This window comes from Bufo bufo, chromosome 8 (assembly GCF_905171765.1).
Source record: "Bufo bufo chromosome 8, aBufBuf1.1, whole genome shotgun sequence".
In the NCBI taxonomy this organism is placed as follows: Eukaryota; Metazoa; Chordata; class Amphibia; order Anura; family Bufonidae; genus Bufo; species Bufo bufo.
In genome coordinates this window covers 184,316,584-184,336,266 of record NC_053396.1, presented here as the reverse complement: position 1 = coordinate 184,336,266, position 19,683 = coordinate 184,316,584, and the positions used below count along the sequence as shown (strand labels likewise).

At 45.2% G+C, this 19,683-nt stretch overlaps 1 protein-coding gene across 1 annotated transcript in view; it reads left to right on the top strand.

Annotated features, from left to right (window-relative positions):
- The first annotated feature begins 8,908 nt into the window (after nucleotides 1–8,908).
- Nucleotides 8,909–19,683, top strand: part of LOC121009532 (cytochrome P450 2C5-like) — a 99,780-nt gene continuing 89,005 nt past the window's right edge. The window contains exon 1 of the mRNA XM_040442732.1: nucleotides 8,909–9,082. Coding sequence (XP_040298666.1) covers nucleotides 8,909–9,082 — 174 coding nt within the window. The remainder of the gene's footprint in view (nucleotides 9,083–19,683) is intronic.

Genomic DNA, 19,683 nt, shown 5'->3' with positions numbered 1-19,683 from the left:
AATGACAGGGGGGGTGATCAATGACAGGGGGGTGATCAGGGAGTCTATATGGGGTGATCACCCCCCCTGGAAGGCTCCAGGGAGACGCCTGTATGTGTTTTGCGGATCCGATCCATCTATCAGTGGATCCGTAAAAATCATGCGGACATCTGAATGGAGCTTTACAGGGGTGTGATCAATGACAGGGAGGTGATCAATGACAGGGGGGTAATCAATGACAGGGGGGTGATGAGGGAGTCTATATGGGGTGATCACCACAGTCATTGATCACGCCCCTGTAAGGCTCCATTCAGACGTCCGTATGCGTTTTGCGGATCCGATCCATCTATCAGTGGATCCGTAAAAATCATGCGGACATCTGAATGGAGCTTTACAGGGGTGTGATCAATGACAGGGGGGTAATCAATGACAGGGGGGTGATGAGGGAGTCTATATGGGGTGATCACCACAGTCATTGATCACGCCCCTGTAAGGCTCCATTCAGACGTCCGTATGCGTTTTGCGGATCCGATCCATCTATCAGTGGATCTGTAAAAATCATGCGGACGTCTGAATGGAGCTTTACAGGGGTGTGATCAATGACAGGGGGGTAATCAATGACAGGGGGGTGATCAGGGAGTCTATATGGGGTGATCACCACAGTCATTGATCACGCCCCTGTAAGGCTCCATTCAGACGTCCGTATGCGTTTTGCGGATCCGATCCATCTATCAGTGGATCCGTAAAAATCATGCGGACATCTGAATGGAGCTTTACAGGGGTGTGATCAATGACAGGGGGGTAATCAATGACAGGGGGGTGATGAGGGAGTCTATATGGGGTGATCACCACAGTCATTGATCACGCCCCTGTAAGGCTCCATTCAGACGTCCGTATGCGTTTTGCGGATCCGATCCATCTATCAGTGGATCCGTAAAAATCATGCGGACATCTGAATGGAGCTTTACAGGGGTGTGATCAATGACAGGGGGGTAATCAATGACAGGGGGGTGATGAGGGAGTCTATATGGGGTGATCACCACAGTCATTGATCACGCCCCTGTAAGGCTCCATTCAGACATCCGTATGCGTTTTGCGGATACGATCCATCTATCAGTGGATCCGTAAAAATCATGCGGACGTCTGAATGGAGCTTTACAGGGGTGTGATCAATGACAGGGGGGTAATCAATGACAGGGGGGTGATGAGGGAGTCTATATGGGGTGATCACCACAGTCATTGATCACGCCCCTGTAAGGCTCCATTCAGACGTCCGTATGCGTTTTGCGGATCCGATCCATCTATCAGTGGATCCGTAAAAATCATGCGGACATCTGAATGGAGCTTTACAGGGGGGTGATCAATGACAGGGGGGTAATCAATGACAGGGGGGTGATCAGGGAGTCTATATGGGGTGATCAGGGGTGATCAAGGGTGATCAAGGGGTTAATAAGTGACAGGGGGGGGTGTAGTGTAGTGGTGCTTGGTGCAACATATTACTGAGCTACCTGTGTCCTCTGGTGGTCGATCCAAACAAAGGGGACCACCAGAGGACCAGGTAGCAGGTATATTAGACGCTGTTATCAAAACAGCGTCTAATATACCTGTTAGGGGTTAAAAAAAACACATCTCCAGCCTGCCAGCGAACGATCGCCGCTGGCAGGCTGGAGATCCACTCTCTTACCTTCCGTTCCTGTGAACACGCGCGCCTGTGTGCGCGCGTTCACAGGAAATCTCGCGTCTCGCGAGAGGACGCGCCGGCGTGTCCACCCAGAAGAGCAGGGCCGCCGCAAAGACGCAATCCTGCGTACGGCGGTCCTGAGGAGGTTAAAGGGAACCTGTCACCGGGGATTTTGTGTATAGAGTGGGCCATGGGTTGCTAGATGGCCGCTAAGCACATCCGCTAAGCACATCTGAGATGTGTCCTGACTCATCTCAAGGACAGGACTCATCTCAGGTTAATTTGCATATGCATCAAATCGTTTTTTTTACACAATAAAAGCACACAGAGCTATGGGGACTTGATATTGCGGATGTGCTCGTGGCCATCTAGCAACCCATGTCCTCAGCTCTATACACAAAATCCTGGTGACAGGTTTCCTTTAAGGTAATCCGAGTGATGTAAGAAGAGGTAGTGGTCAGGCAGTGCCAGCCACAAAGTATAAGAGTGAGCAGGGTTCAAAAGCAGAGTGGCCGGCCCCTAGCCAGTATGCCTGCTACTGCTTACCATGCCGAGGGACAGAGCACACCAAAGATAGTTCAAAGGAGCTCCCTGGCATGGCAGTTTTTCAGACAATGTGCTCATGACAAGACACAGGTGGTTGCACTCTGTGCAGTCAAAGCCTGGAGCAAGGCATAAATGTTCTAAACCTAAGCACCACCTGTGAGCCCTGGCCCTGAATGTCATCATTTCAAAATTCCTGGCCTTTGAAATGCTGCCATTCCGTGGAGAGAAACACTTTTGAAAATTGTATAGTGGTGGCTGTCCCACAGTGCATGGTATCCAGCCACCACTACTTTTGCAGGCGGGCCATCCCTGCTGTGCACGAAAAAGTGGAAGACAAAATCAGGTGTGCACTGCACAACTGCATCAGTGGCATGATCAACATAACCACCAATACGTGGAGTAGTATGCATGGGAAGGGACATTATATCTCCCTAATTGCCCATTGATTAAATGTAGTGATGGCTGGGCCTGAGACAAAAAGCATTTTGGCGCATGTCCTACTGCCACTGAGAATTGCTGGACGTTTCTCATTGCCTCTTGTTGGCTCGTCCTCCACTTCCACCGCTACCACCTCCTCATTGTCCTCTACCGCCTCTTCATCCGGTCAGCATAATACCTGCACCACCAACTTTAGCACAGCTGGGGGGAAACAACAGCAGGCTGTTCTGAAAGTCATCTGTTTGGGGGAAAAACCCTACACGGTGCAGGAGCAGTGGACAGACATTTAAAAACAGACTGATAAGTGGTTGGTGCCACTGAGCCTCAAGCCTGCCTGGTGTTGTGCAATAACTGGCGAAATCTTGTAGCCGCTCTGGGCCTAGCTGGTTTAATGCACATCCCTTGCCTGGTGCATGTGCTGCATTTGGTGGTACAGAGGTTCCTGAGAATTTACCCCGAGAAATTACCCAGAGCTGCTGCAGAAAGTGCGGGCCACCTGTGCACTCTTTCAGCAAGGAACTCCACCTTGCACATCCTGGAGACACTGTGTGAGCAGAATCAGGCGATAGTGGAGTTTCAGCTGTAGCACACATGGGAGAGTCACTATGCAGAACAGCACCACTTCACCACCAATGAGTGGGCCTCCATGCGGGACGTGTGTGCCGTGTTGTGCTGTTTTGAGTACTCCAACAACTTGGCCAGTGCTGATGATGCCATCATCAACATTACTATACCACTTCTAAGCCTCCTTGAAAAATGCTTTAGGTGGAGGTGGTGGCACAGGAGGAAGAGGAGGAGGAACAGCGATATTTCACATGTTTATCAGGCTGGTCTTCCACAAGTAGCTCGAAGGGTGGGTGCTTGAACCATCAGCAGCCAGGTGCACAACTGTCCAGTCAGGGCACAGTTTTGGAGGATGAGGAGGATGATGAGAAGGAGGAGGAACCATGTTCACAGCAGGGTGGCACCCAATGCAGCTCATGGGCATCACTGGAGCATGGCTGGGGGAATACAGAGGACACAGAAAATACATCTCCTATCAAGGACAGCTTGTTGTTGACTTTGGTCAGTCTGGCACACTTGAGCAACCACATGCTACAGTGCCTGTGCAATGACTGCCGAGTTGCCCTCATTCTTACCAGTGCTGATTACTGGGTGGCCACCCTGCTGGATCCCCGCTACAAGGACAAATTTCCGTCCTTAGTTCCGTCACGGAAGATGTGTGAATACAAGCGCACGCTATTAGATGCATTACTGACGGCATCCTACCTGACAGTGGGGGTCAGTGGAAGCACGAGGTGAAGGAGGATGAGAAAGTCGCCAACTCAGCTGGGGCACTGGTGCCACCTCAGAAGGGAGCATTAGCGTGGCCAAAATTGGGAAAACCTTTGTCAGCATGCCACAACATCCAGCATTACCATCTGATACGGACCGTATTAGCAGGAGGCAGAGTACGTGTGCACAAGTCTGCATGTACTGACTGATAGGTCTTCCCCATTTAACATCTGGTTCTCCAAATTGGCCACATGGCCTGAGCTTGCCCTTTACAACTTGGAGGTGCTGGCCTGTTCTGCAGCAAGTGTATTGTCCGAATGTGTGTTTAGCACGGCAGCCAACGTCCACAAGATCACGTTCATTAAAATTAACCAGACATGGATCCCATTAGACCTTGGGCTGTACCTTGGGCTGAGTAAAGAAGTATAGCAGCCGCACCCAGCCATTGTTATACTCTAGCGCAGTTTGTTCATCTTGTTTGCCATTTCCCAATGTTTTGGGGCCTCCCAAAATTTGCTGTTGCTGTTGTGTCAGTTTTATGTCTGGCTTTGCTTTGTGTGCTTGCTCCAAATTTATTAAATGGTGCACCTTAATAATATATTTGGCGTGGGTGCAATGTGGTTTACACCTATATGTGTAAAAGTAAACCAGGAGGTTGCCTAGTGTAGGTAGCAACTATTTTGCAACTCTTGCAAAAGTTGCACATCTTAAATGTGCCATAATCCAGGTCTTATTTCACTCTTAGACATAAACCGATTTGAAAAGCAACAAAGAACAGAAATTGTTGCAAAATTTGACCAAATGTCATAGAAAAAAATGCAATCAGCATCACATGTGACATTTTTAAACCAAAAAGCTGACGTATCTGAATTAATACAGTAAATGTCCCACAAAGTATTTATCTATAGTTGGATCCTGCAGATCCAACCATATTGCTATACATTTGTTCCATATTTCTTGATAATGAACCAAAGGTAAATTAGGAAAAGTAGAGAGAAGACAGAAGGAAGGCTGGCTGAAGGATCAGACTGCGTAGAGTTTGTTTGTAGTCTGTTACCATGGAGACCCATGCTTATGAGTGGCAGGAAATGTTAAATCAAGATTATTAGCAAAGTCACTTTTTTTTCCAATTTCTCTGCCTCCTCCGTTGTCATCCTCAGTTTCTCTTTTTCAGTAGCCCTTCATCGTCCCTTTCTCTCAGTCACAAGCCCCTTAGCTCCCCTCCTCTTATCCTCCCTTCTCTGCCTCCTCCACTTTCTTCCTCTAGCATTTCCGTCTCCCATTCAGTTTTTGAATGTAGCCAGCTGCAATTTATTAAATAATTTAGATAATTTCTGCTATGTAGGAAACCAGGTTTTAATTAGGTGATAAACTGGCTAAATTCTATAACTCTATTGTGATTGCATGTTTGCCGATGCAGTAACTGCGCTGTCTGCCAGTACCCTAAGGTGCTCAAACTTAGTAACCTAACTCCCCAGCAGTCATTTCAACGCTTACTGTATATTTAGAAAATAAAAATAAAAAATGTTTGAAAATGTTAGACGTAGGGGAAGATTTATCAAAACTGGTGCAAGGAAAAATTGTCTTAGTTGACCCTATCAACCAATCATATTCCACCTTTCATTTTCCAGAGCTCTTTTGGAAAATTAAATATGGAATCTGATTATTTGCTATGGGCAACTGAGCCAGTTCTCCTTTGGACCAGTTTTGATAAATTATCCCCAATGTCTTTGTGGTGCTAACATATTGATGACCTAGCCATAGAATTGGTCCTAAATATCAGATCTTTGGGTGTCCAACAGCCAAAATCTCCCCCCCCCCCTCCAAATAGCCGTTAGTGGCAGCCTCCTTTCCAGAAGTGAATAGTGAACAGAGCCTGAGCACCTCAGCTCTGTAGACTGCGTTGTGACTGTTCTTGGGTAACTGAAAGTGGCTACTACCCAGTGTACAGCGCTGTCGTGTTTAGGCTCAGTCCATTGTTTACTTGGAACTGAGGCTGCAGCTAATACGTATAGATGAGCTGGGGGATGAAGGGTGTTGGATGGCCATCAATTTGACATTGATGACCTATTCTATGTATTGGTCATCAATATCTTCGTTTTGGAACATTCCTTTAAGTCTATATATTAAATAACTATGTACAGGGATGCAGCGTAATTAATCATCTATAAACGAAAGTTAATGAATATCAATTTCACATTTTACCATGGGACTTGGAAAAATATGGGGGTCATTTATGATGCTGAAATATGCCTAAATAAGGCGTATTTCAGGAGCAGATTGTGGCGCAATGATTATTTGCATAGCAATCTGCAACTTCTCCCTGCTCACGCCAGGGGCATGGCATGGGCGGGGAAGAAGATGAGCCAGTGTTCTAACAAAAATCCTTACTTCGTGAAAATACCTTACCCCTCGTGACTTCCGGGGGAGGGCCTCAACTTCTGGGGTGTGCGCCTCAGCGCAAGCGCACTACCACGGCCTGGGTAAGGTAAAATTACAGGGAGCGCTGACTCACGGACACGCCTGTGTGCGCCTCAGGGGTAAGGAGATCTGATGGTCTTTTCTACTTACCCTCACACTGCGCACGCGCGGATTGTGGAATCTCCTCTTGCTCCCAGCACTATCAGCCATCCGGGGGGTGGGTGGTGAGTGAAGCATATTGGGGGGCGTAACTCTAACCCTAACCCTTGTGAGGGTAAGGAGATTTCACAATCCAAGCATGCGCAGGGTGATGGTAAGGAGAAAAGACCGTCAGATCTCCTTACCCCTGAGGGCGCACGCGCGATGTCCGTGAGTCAGCGCTCCCTGTAATTTTACCTTACCCGTGCTGTGGTAGTGCACTTGCGCTGAGGCGCACACCCCCGGAAGTTGAGGCGCACACCCCCGAAAGTCGTGAGGGGTAAGGTATTTTCACAAAGTAAGGATTTTTGTTATAACACCGGCAAGCCCAATTCATTCAGGCGTAGAAAAAGGTATAAATGTGAGGCAACAAAGAAGCTGTCTTACATTTAGAACTGGCAGAGGATCCGCCAAAGTTAAGTACGCCTCTTCATAACTTCAGTGGATCCACCGCCAGCTCAGTGACCACTAATATGCCTTTTTACTGACGTAAACAACTGGGGGTTTTAGCTAAACAGCTGGCTTTAATCAATCATTACATGTTCCCAAAATGGTGCATTAAAAACTATAGCTTATCCTGCAAAAAATAAGACCTCATACAAGTACATTGATGGATAAACGAAAAAGTTATAGCTCATGGAATGCGATTTAAAAAAAATGTGTGTGGTCACCAGCATCTAAAACGCCAGTCTAAATGTGCCCCTATGTTTCTTATCCATTTGCAAATTGCATATTTTTTAGAAAGGTACAGGTTAATTAAAGGGTTTGTCTCACTTCAGTAAATGGCACTCATCATGTCGACAAAGTTAATACATACACTTACTAATGTATTGCGATTGTCTATATCGCCTCCTTTGCTGGCTTGATTCATTTTTCCATCACATTATACACTGCTCGTTTCCAGGGGTTTTGACCACTAGTGATGAGCGGGAGGTGCCATATTCGATTCCGCGATATTTCGGGAATATTCGATTGAATATTTGTCTTATATTCGTCGAAATCGAATATTCGTCATTATTATATTTATCGCGATTAATATGCAATTTAATTATTTGCATATTGTGAGTTTAACTGTATAAGGCAACTTTCCTATTGGTTGGCTATCTAGAATTAACGAAGATAACGAATATAGCGCTATATTCTCTATATTTGTTAATTCTAGCAAGCCAATAGGAAAGGTGCCTACGGACAGCTCTAAGTTGGATTCGCAATGCGAAAATATTACTTTGCCTATTTTTTGCAATAAATAGAATACTATTCGTTATATTCGTTAATTCGTTATATTCATTAATTCTAGCAAGCCAACCATTAGGAACTTACTTAAATTACTCGCATTGCGCATCCAACTTAGTTCTGTGTATAGGCAATGGTCGGCTTGCTGGAATTAACGAATATAACAAATACGAATATAGTGCTAGATTCTCTATATTCGTTAATTATAGCAAGCCAACCATTAGGAACGTTGCCTATACACAAAATTAAGTTGGATGCTAAATGCGTAATTTTTCTCGAATTGCGCATCCAACATTGAGCATGGTCTAGATGACCGTGATTCTCACATCCGAAAGTACATTCTAGCATGGAGGCGTTGCCATGGTGATGGGAACGCTCCATGCGCACACGAAGTCGGCACTCGGCAGACACGCCAACGGGCACTGACTGGAGCGGGCAAGGAGCACGGAGTCCCCCGGACATGTAAGAAGAACTGCTTTTGGGAAGTGGGAACAACTTTTAAAAAAAACTTATATTTGAATTAGTGAATATATGGCATTATATTCTAAATATTCGCGAATTAGCAAAGTGCTGATATTCAAGATTAAAATTCGCTATTCGAATATTCGCGCTCAACACTAATGACCACCCTGCAATCCAGCACACTATAGGAAAAAGTGCCAGACTGTCTGGAGTGCACATAGACGAGAACTTTTTCTTATAGTGTGAATGCACAGCCACTGCTGCTGGACTGCAGGATGTCCGTAACCCCTGGATATGTGCAGTGTATAATAGGATGGAAAATGAATCCAGCCAGCAAAGGAAGAAATATGGACAATCACAATACATTATTAATTGCCCTATATTAACTTTGTCTACATGATAAATGCCATTTGCAGAGGTGAGACCACCCCTTTAGGTTTGTCTTAAACTTTGTACTTGCAGCGCAGTGAGTCACAGTCCTGAAATTTGTTTCTCAGTCAATGGGATTGGATCCAACTTAAAGAACTGAGTTCACCCCTCAGAGAAAAAACTATCTAGATGGCTGTTGAGTAACCTGGTATTAGTTTTGACAAATACAACCCTCTTTTTGGATCCTACATATAAATAATCCTGATTTACCTAGTGAGACATTTAATTCTGGACAACGTTGTCAACATGGAACTCACCACTTTGTTACTGCTAGCATGCATAGTCTTCATCCTTCTAAGCATAACACAAACTACAAAAGGGAAGATCAAAGGCAGATTGCCACCAGGGCCAACACCATTGCCTATCCTCGGAAACCTTCTTCAACTCAATGGTAAAGAACCTTTTAAGTCACTTGTTAAGGTAAGTTTATATAAAAAAATGTTCTGGGTGAGAGTAATTTCAGTAAGTGGAAAGTTAAAATAGACACAGATCCATCCAGGTCCACCACCAGTCATTGCTAGATTATATATAACCTTCAATGACATTTTCTATTAGATAAGCATCTAGCCCTTTTCCAAATGCTGACATAGTATCTGCCATTAATACGTCTTGGGGTTGGCCATTCCATAGTGTAATAACATGTGTTAGAAGGGGTGGATATGTCACCCAGAGTCCTCATCTGGGTGAGATAAAAAAAAAAAGAATCCTGAAAGCTCTATTTGTTTCACCAAAGTGTAGTTTTGAGGGTCCATTAGCATATAGTGTATAGGCCCATAACTGCTTTTGTTTTTTAGCATTTTTTTTCTTTGTCATGACGTGGCTCCTTTAAAGGATTGTGAATAGTGTTGAAGTGGGAGGCGAGATCTTTTCCTGAGCTTAGTGGAGATGGCTAGAAGGGAGGAGATATAAAAGGGTGGCTATGGTGGGGCAGCAGTCAGTCTGGTTTACAGCTCCTTTTGTTTCTGCCACCTGTCGCCATACACAGTTTTATGCGTTACAACTGGCAGGTGGTAGCCCTTTAAGGGCCATATAGAGGAGGGTTGACACATGCCTCTATGAGGGACAGCTGGCATAAGGCCCTCCAGAGTTGTTTTTCTACTTGCAGTATAAAGTTCAATTCGGGGCAAACTGAAGTTGTTCCAATTGCGCTGAAAATTGGTATATAACCCCCTTTAGCCTCCTAGGACTAGGATTTTTAGGAAAACTTGTTATCTCCTTTTCATTTATTTTTTATGATTTTTTAACCTTTTTACCTCCCACCTCCAACAGCTGTGGATTGCGATGACAGCAATAGTATATGATCTCTGAGTGACACTGACATATACAGCTATGGTTAAACACACATTTGATGGAGTTAACATACAGTGTATTTAAAAACACATCAAGCTGGAACATGTGTCTTGCTTTTTCATATTCCAAAGCTTCCAAAATTTTACCTTTTTGGGGACAGATGATGTTTAAACACATACAATGTTATGGGATGAAAAAATAAAAAAATAAAATGTAAAAGTGACTTGGGGGACCAAGTGTCCAAACATTTTCCCTTGACAGGGTCGGAACGCCTGCCCATATCACATGTAGAAGTGTTGATTGTCAGAAGAAAAAGTGGTTGGTTGTGAACGAGCCTAAAAACATTTGCCCTTTTAATTGGGAGCAGCAGCATTACAGTCTGGATGTGGAAAGGGTACAAACGGCAAAGAAAAAAAGGGGGTCAGTCAGCACATCCCAATGCGCAGGTGCACGTTGCTATGGCTGAAAACACAAAGAAAAAAAATACAATGCAACAGCACACAGCACACCAAATAAAGTACAAAAAAGTATTCTAATGCTAATGCTATGCTTATTAAGTAAATTTGAGATTCTTGGCAAATACATTTTGTACAAAATTATTTTAGCCCGTCTGCAAACGTCAAGGTGATGTCTGTAAGACGGGAACCTAACACTAAATTCTACCTGTTATGTGCCATGAAGGTTACCATAAAATTCAAGGAGTGTAGGTTCCACATGCATGGTACGGTACTGATACAGTTTCATGCGGCTGCAATTGTAGCAGCTGCATAAGCAGCATAGGATGGAACATGCAAGGCAGTAGAACAGCAGTCTATGGCTATTACTAGTAATAGTAGTAGTAGAAGTAGTGGTAGAAGTGGTGTTTGCATTAATTTTGGTGACAGTAGGGGATTAGCAGATAGAAGCAGTGGTACTGCTGTTGGGCGCGAATATTCAAATAGCGAATATTAATCCCGAATATCGGCACTTTTCATCAGCATCCTCCCTTCTTGCTTGTGGGCCAATGAGAAGGCTGCAATGTCTTTGTCTGAGGTTAGCAACATCCCTAGCAACCAACAGAAAAGTTGCCGACCCCTTACTATATAAGAACCTCCCCAGCAGCCCTTGTATGCAGTATTTTGCAGATCTGAGAGAGACAGCAGGGTTATTGCTGTGCTCTGTGCTTTCCTGTGTCATTACATTAATAGTTAGTTAGTTAGTTAGTTAGTTAGTAGTGGTGAGCGGCAGGGGTCATATTCGAATTTGTGATATTTTGCGAATATTTTGTAGAATATTCGTCATATGTTTGCGAATTTGTATATTCGTTATATTCTACTTTTTTTTTTACGCGCAAATTGGCAAGGTAATGATCGTGTAATATGCGAATATTGCGCGCTCAATACAGGCGTGGGTCAAAAACGAATATATAGCACTATAGAATATAGTGCTATATATTCGTTTTTACAAATATTCGTCATTTTTCCCATCTGAACACATGATTTTTCCCTGCTTTTTGCTTTTGGGCCAATGAGTCATTGGCCCACAAGTAACTTAAGCAGGGAGGAATCATGACTTTAGATGGAAAAAATTACAAATATTCTAAAAAACAAATATATAGCACTATATTCAATATAGTGCTATATATTAGTTTTTTAGAATATTCGTAATTTTTTACCATCTGAAGTGAACACATGATTCCTACCTGCTTCTTGCTTGTGGGCCAATGACGTCATTGGCCCACAAGCAAAAAGCAGGGAGGAATCATGTGTTCAGATGGAAAAAATGACGAATATTCGATATAACGAATATATAGCACTATATTCTAAATATTCGCGAATTCTAGAAGTGCCGATATTCACGATAAAAATTTGTTATTGGAATATTCGCAATCAACACTATTAGTTAGTTAGCTTATTTATATAATACAGAAAGTTAGTGGGAGATAGTCAGTGTAGGTTAGATCATGATATAGTGTAGCTGTAGTTCTGCTGTCCATACATACATGCTACATGCATAGTGCCATATGTATGTATGTATGTATGTTTGCTACATACATACATACATAGTGCTGTAATGTCACAAGTTCACAACAATACTTAGTGCACCAGTCACTAATAAGTAGTCAGACCTGCTAAAATGTAAATTTGCACGTATTGCGCCAAAATATTCGCATCATTAGTGCCGATCTTGCAATCTCGAATATATTGGAGCACTCTATCTGCATATAAAGTTATTGAAATGTTCTGCCTTGCCAACCATTTTCTCCAGTCTTAGGAAACTTCTAGCAGCTTGAAAAATGTAGCTAAAGTGACCCACACCTGTATTTCGCGTGCATTACGCGAATAATACATTGCCGATTTTTCGCGATCAAGAAAATAATCTTGAATTTGCGAATATATGACGAATATTCTACCAAATATTAGCGAAATATCGCGAATTCGAATATAGCCCCTGCCGCTAGTCATCACTATACTGCAAATGTTGGCAGGCAGCAGCAGCTTTATGGAAGATAATGGTCGGCAGGCCGCAGCAGTGGAAGGATGATGGAGGTAGCATGATGGAGGCAACTGCAGCAGCAGCAGCCATACAGAACATAATGGTTGGCAGGTCGCAACAGTACCATGATGGCGGCAGTGGCATTATGGAGGCAGGCAGGTAGGCAGGCAGCAACAGTGGCAAGATGGCGCACCGCCAGTAAGACCAGATCTATCCATCAGCCTCAGTCAGAGAAGTGTTAAAGTCCTCCTGATTCCAGGCTTGGACACTGACGGAGGGCAACTTGGTCCATTTGTGTGTCACCACGCCACCAGTGTTGCTAAAAACCCTCTCCGAGATGACACTGGATGCTGGACAAGAAAGAAGATAGAGCGCGTCCTGTGCCAGTTCAGGCCACTGTTCGAGTCTGCCTGGCCAGAAATCCATGGGTTCAGGGAACAGGGTATGCACCAGATTATCAGACTGCTTGATGTCAACTATACACCTGTCACTGAGTAAGCAAGCGAGCGTACAGGTTGCCATTCTGGCCACGTGCTGGCAAGTTTTTTCCGGGTCTGCTCCCCGCTGAGATGATTGGGTATTGTTGCCCATGCCATCCTGATCATTGTTCTCTTGCTCCTCCAACTCTCACTCCTCCACCTCCTCTTGCAGTGACAGTTCCTCATCTTCATCCTCCTCCGCCATGGCAGATTCCTTATGTGTCTCGCCAATAGCTATAGGTTGGACAACAAGATGAGTCAGCTGCTATTTGTCTGTTGTGGTCCGTTGTGGCTGAGTGTATGTGTGTATGTGTGTGTGTATGTATGTCCGCTAAAGGAATCCGTCGGATTTACAATCATAAAATTTGGCACACAGGTACATCAGGTGTCCAGGAAGGTTTTAGACCGGGTCTCAGCTCCCTAGGATGTACCGTTCCTGAGATATTCCCAAAAAATGCAAATATGGCACATCACATGACATACATTAGCCAATAGAAGCCTGCAGGTCTTTCTCTTCATATACCAACTGCCACATACACAGTCTCATGTCCCTTAACAGCCAATAGAAGCTCGCAGGTCCTTAGTCTCCACATACACACAGTTTTACACCAGGTTTCCATAACAACCTAGCTATTTTTCTTCACTGCTGTAGGTCAGCTTTAAAGGGGCAGGGCGCTGTGGATGACACTGTTAACGGAGCCAAGTACTGTGGAGGTCACAGTTAAGGGGGCAGGTAGGGTGGTCATTCAGGCTACCCTCAAAAGGAGGACTTAAAAACCCTGACCCCAGGTCCTGCTAATCCATGCCCCCAACCCGGTTAGGCCACGTCCCCCTCACACCACGCAGCCGACGGGTATTGAAAAAGTGAACGTTAAAATCAACTTCTGTCAGCTGCAGGGGTGGGAGGGTGACTTTCTCCCTGCAGCTTATGCTCAGACAGCCCACTGCTGCTTTCTGAGAGTGAGCTGTTCAAAAGAACATCCCTATGTCCGTCCAGGCCCTGCACCAGACGGAGGACAGGGAGTCTGAAAGCCGGACTGTCCGGCCTAAAACCGGACCTCTGGCTACCCTATGGGCAGCCTGCTGTGGAGGTCACAGTTAAGGGGACGGTCAACTATGGAGGTTAGTGTTAAGGGGCAGATTGCTGTAGAGCATGGATGCTCAACCTGTGGCCCTCCAGCTGTTTTAAAACTACAACTCCCACAATGCCCTTTTGTAGGCTGTGGAGGTCACTTAAGGAGATGGGGTACTGTGGAGGTCACTAATAAAATGGGGAAGCCACTGTGGAGGTCACTGTTAAGGCGGTGGGATGCTGTGAAAGTCACTGTTAAAAGGGCAGGCACTGTGGAGGTGTCTGTTAAGGGGGCTGGGAATGGTGGAGGTCAGTTAGGGGACTGTAACGTATGATCAGTGTTAAGGGGCTGGTGCTGTAGAGATCACTGTTAAGGGAGCGGGCCTTGTAGAGGTCACTGTCAAGGGGATGGAGTGCTGTGGAATTCACTGTTAAAAGGGCAGGCTGCTGTAAAGGTCAAAGTAAAGGGGGTGGGCTGCTGTGGAGGTCCCATTTTAAGGAGACTGGGCACTGTGGGGGGTCAGTGTTAAGGGGTGGGGGCTGTGGATGTCATTGTTACAGTGGATACTGTCGATATCTTTTAACGACACACACAAACATTAAATGAAATATTATTAGATATTAATAATATACCCGTGCAGGTCCTTCAGCTAGTTTTAAATAGTGTTGATCAAGCATGCTCGGCTGAACACCAGGATTCGGCCGAATACCGCATGTGCTCGAGTGCCATGCTCGAGTTTCCTCCCCGCACATTTATTGGCTGCTACGCAGTCAATGAATGTGCAGGTAAGTACTGCCCTTCACTGTAATGCAGTAGCCATGTTGGTTACTGACATTACAGTGATTAGCTGTCCTGAACGCGTCATCGGGTGCTATATAGCACCCGATGAAACTTATTCGGCTCAGTGTTAGTCAGGGAGAGCTGTGCTGAAGAAGAGACAGATAGTGTAGGGAGTGAAATTTTCTTTTTTCAGTTGAAAAACTTTTCAGTGACCCAAAAGTCCTATTGTTGTGTTTGGCAGCAGCAATATATATTTTTATAGCAACCTGCGCTACATTGCTAAAACGTTACAAACCCAAAAGTCCTTTTACGGACTATTGCGTGTGGCAGCAATATCTATTTTTAGAGCATTATGAGCTAAATAGCGTGCAATAGTTAGGTCGCTGCAGACAGCGACATTATCTGCATTACATCTCCTGTGTAACGTGTGCACATCCAAAACATATCATGACATCCAGTGTACTTTCTCTGTAGACCTGGAGTACATCTGCTGTGTAACGTTTCCACATCCCAAATACCTGTGACATTCCCTGTAATTTTATATTAGCTGCAGGTGACATCAGTGACATTATCTGCGGTATTTCTCCTGTGTAACGTTTCTACATCCCAAATACTTGCATTTTAGTACTGCCATTTATATCCTTTTTTTTTTCTCTGCATGGTTCAGGGGTGTGGCAACCAGGTGCTATAAATTAAACCACTGAACTCTCCCAGAGCTTGCTCTACATGAGGCTTGCTGTACCAAGTGGCTGCTAATTAAGGGGAGTTTAAAGAACCAGAGTTTAAGACAAGAAGCAAGAAACTAAGGGTAGATAGATTTTCCTTGTGTATTGTTGGCTTGATTCTAGCTAGTCCTCCAACTACAGCAGACAGGGTCTAATTCTAACTCATATTTACTGTTTTCCTACTTTGATGTTCATCCCCATTTAAACATGTGCTCCATCTACAATGCCACTAAGTGTGTGTCCTGTGCAATGTATGCTTGCTTTGAATGCTGCAGGGCATTTCTCTGAGCAACCAGGAGGATGACCTTTGCAGGAGGGATGGGAAAAGGAGTGTAGCAAAGGTTGTCGCAATATTTATGCTGTCTCCGATTAACAGTCTATATTATTTATGTAAATAAATTAGAATCTGTAATGAAGGAGATTCTAATCTATTATCATAAATACCAAGCTAAAACGAGCTTGTGATCTGCGCTAAGTTAGACGACAAAAAGAAGGCGGTGGTAAATCAAAATATACACTGCTCAAAAAAATAAAGGGAACACTTAAACAACACAATGTAACTCCAAGTCAATCACACTTCTGTGAAATCAAACTGTCCACTTAGGAAGCAACACTGAGTGACAATCAATTTCACATGCTGTTGTGCAAATGGGATAGACAACAGGTGGAAATTATAGGCAATTAGCAAGACACCCCCAATAAAGGAGTGATTCTGCAGGTGGTAACCACAGACCACTTCTCAGTTCCTATGCTTCCTGGCTGATGTTTTGGTCACTTTTGAATGCTGGCGGTGCTTTCACTCTAGTGGTAGCATGAGACGGAGTCTACAACCCACACAAGTGGCTCAAGTAGTGCAGCTTATCCAGGATGGCACATCAATGCGAGCTGTGGCAAGAAGGTTTGCTGTGTCTGTCAGCGTAGTGTCCAGAGCATGAAGGCACTACCAGGAGACAGGCCAGTACATCAGGAGACGTGGAGGAGGCCGTAGGAGGGCAACAACCCAGCAGCAGGACCGCTACCTCTGCCTTTGTGCAAGGAGGAACAGGAGGAGCACTGCCAGAGCCCTGCAAAATGACCTCCAGCAAACCACAAATGTGCATGTGTCTGCTCAAACGGTCAGAAACAGACTCCATGAGGGTGATATGAGGGCCCGGCGTCCACAGGTGGGGGTTGTGCTTACAGCCCAACACCGTGCAGGACGTTTGGCATTTGCCAGAGAATACCAAGATTGGCAAATTCGCCACTGGCGCCCTGTGCTCTTCACAGATGAAAGCAGGTTCACACTGAGCACATGTGACAGACGTGACAGAGTCTGGAGATGCCGTGGAGAACGTTCTGCTGCCTGCAACATCCTCCAGCATGACTGGTTTGGCATTGGGTCAGTAATGGTGTGGGGTGGCATTTCTTTGGAGGGCCGCACAGCCCTCCATGTGCTCACCAGAGGTAGCCTGACTGCCATTAGGTACCAAGATGAGATCCTCAGACCCCTTGTGAGACCATATGCTGGTGCGGTTGGCCCTGGGTTCCTCCTAATGCAAGACTATGCTAGACCTCATGTGGCTAGAGTGTGTCAGCAGTTCCTGCAAGACGAAGGCATTGATGCTATGGACTGGCCCGTCCGTTCCCCAGACCTGAATCCAATTGAGCACATCTGGGACATCATGTCTCGCTCTATCCACCAACGTCACGTTGCACCACAGACTGTCCAGGAGATGGCAAATGCTTTAGTCCAGGTCTGGGAGGAGATCCCTCAGGAGACCGTCCGCCACCTCATCAGGAGCATGCACAGGCGTTGTAGGGAGGTCATACAGGCACGTGGAGGCCACACACACTACTGAGCCTCATTTTGACTTGTTTTAAGGACATTACATCAAAGTTGGATCAGCCTGTAGTGTGTTTTTCCACTTTAATTTTGAGTGTAACTCCAAATCCAGACCTCCATGGGTTGAAAAATTAGATTTCCATTTTTTTATTTTTGTGTGATTTTGTGGTCAGCACATTCAACTATGTAAAGAACAAAGTATTTCAGAAGAATATTTAATTAATTCAGATCTAGGATGTATTATTTTTGTGTTCCCTTTATTTTTTTGAGCAGTGTATATTTATTGAATAACAATAATACAGTGCAAATTTATATACCGTATATGATGACTTTCTAACACTAAAAATTATTTTCAAAAGTCGGGGGTCGTCTTATACGCCGGGTATACTCAGATCCGATGGTATATTCTAACCCCCAGGCGTTCCCATGGGGACGGGGACGCTTGCCTGGGGGTTAGAATACACAGGGCCCCGCCGCTCAGAGGAGTACATTTATTAACTGTAATCTGTAAATTTAACTTTAAATGAGCGCTCTTCTCTTTACTAGGGTACCTTACTCTCAGCTCCGCTAACAGGCAGTGTGGGCGGCGCTCACTCACTGACGTTACGTGCCTGCTCCTCCCACTAGGCGGCGCAGGCGCGTGACGTCAGTAAGTTAGCGCCGCCCGCACTGCCTGTTAGCGGAGCTGAGAGTAAGGTACCCTAGTAAAGAGATGAGCGCTCATTTAAAGTTAAAGTTACAGATTACAGTTAATAAATGTATACTCCTTTGAGCGTCGGGGAGGGGGATCTGTGGATGGCACTGTCATAGCGGGGTGGGGGGATCTGTGGATGGCACTGTTATGGGGAGGGAGATCTGTGGATGGAACTGTCATGGGGGGATCTGTGGATGACACTGTTATGGGGAGGGGGATCTGTGGATGACACTGTCATGGGGGGGATCTGTGGATGACACTGTTATGGGGAGGGGAATCTGTGGATGGCACTGTTTAGGGGGGATCTGTGGATGGCACTGTTATGGGGAGGGGGATCTGTGGATGGCACTGTCATGGGGGGGATCTGTGCATGACACTGTTATGGGAGGGAGATCTGTGGATGGCACTGTTTAGGGGGGATCTGTGGATGGCACTGTTTAGGGGGGAATCTGTGGATGGCACTGTTTAGAGGGGAATCTGTGGATGGCACTGTTATGGGAGGGGGATCTGTGGATGGCACTGTTATGGGGAGGGGGGATCTGTGGATGACACTGTTATGGGGAGGGGGGATCTGTGGATGGCACTGTTATGGGGAGGGAGATCTGTGGATGGCACTGTCATGGGGGGATCTGTGGATGACACTGTTATGGGGAGGGGGATCTGTGGATGGCACTGTCATGGGGGGGATCTGTGGATGACACTGTTATGGGGAGAGGGATCTGTGGATGGCACTGTCATGGGGGGATCTGTGGATGACACTGTTATGGGGAGGGAGATATGTGGATGGCACTGTTTAAGGGGGATCTGTGGATGGCACTGTTATGGGGAGGGGGAATCTGTGGATGACACTGTCATGGGGTGGATCTGTGGATGACACATATAGCATAAGATGTCATCCACTGATCCCCCTCCCCATATCAGTGCCATCCACAGATCCCAGTCAGTTCCCTGGACTGGAGAAGATCGTCTTGAAGACAGGGAGGGCTGGGCATTCAGGGGTAGTCTTATACGGCAAGTATAGCCCAAACCCTATATTTTAAATGGAAAAGTTGGGGGTCGTCTTATACGCCCAGTCGTCTTATACGCCAGCATATACGGTATATAAAAATTGGTGACAATATAATTATAAAATCAATCAATGATCGGCAAATGCTTTAAGAAAGTCAAAGTACTGTAGAGTATACAGTGGGGGAAATAATTATTTGACCCCTCACTGATTTTGTAAGTTTGTCCAATGACAAAGAAATGAAAAGTCTCAGAACAGTATCATTTCAATGGTAGGTTTATTGTAACAGTGGCAGATAGCACATCAAAAGGAAAATCGAAAAAATAACTTTAAATAAAAGATAGCAACTGATTTGCATTTCATTGAGTGAAATAAGTATTTGAACCCTCTAACAAAAAAAGACTTAATACTTGGTGGAAAAACCCTTGTTTGCAAGCACAGAGGTCAAACGTTTCTTGTAATTGATGACCAAGTTTGCGCACATTTTAGGAGGAATGTTGGTCCACTCCTCTTTGCAGATCATCTCTAAATCCCTAAGGTTTCGAGGCTGTCTCTGTGCAACTCTGAGCTTGAGCTCCCTCCATAGGTTTTCGATTGGATTAAGGTCCGGAGACTGACTAGGCCACTCCATGACCTTAATGTGCTTCTTCTTGAGCCACTCCTTTGTTGCCTTTGCT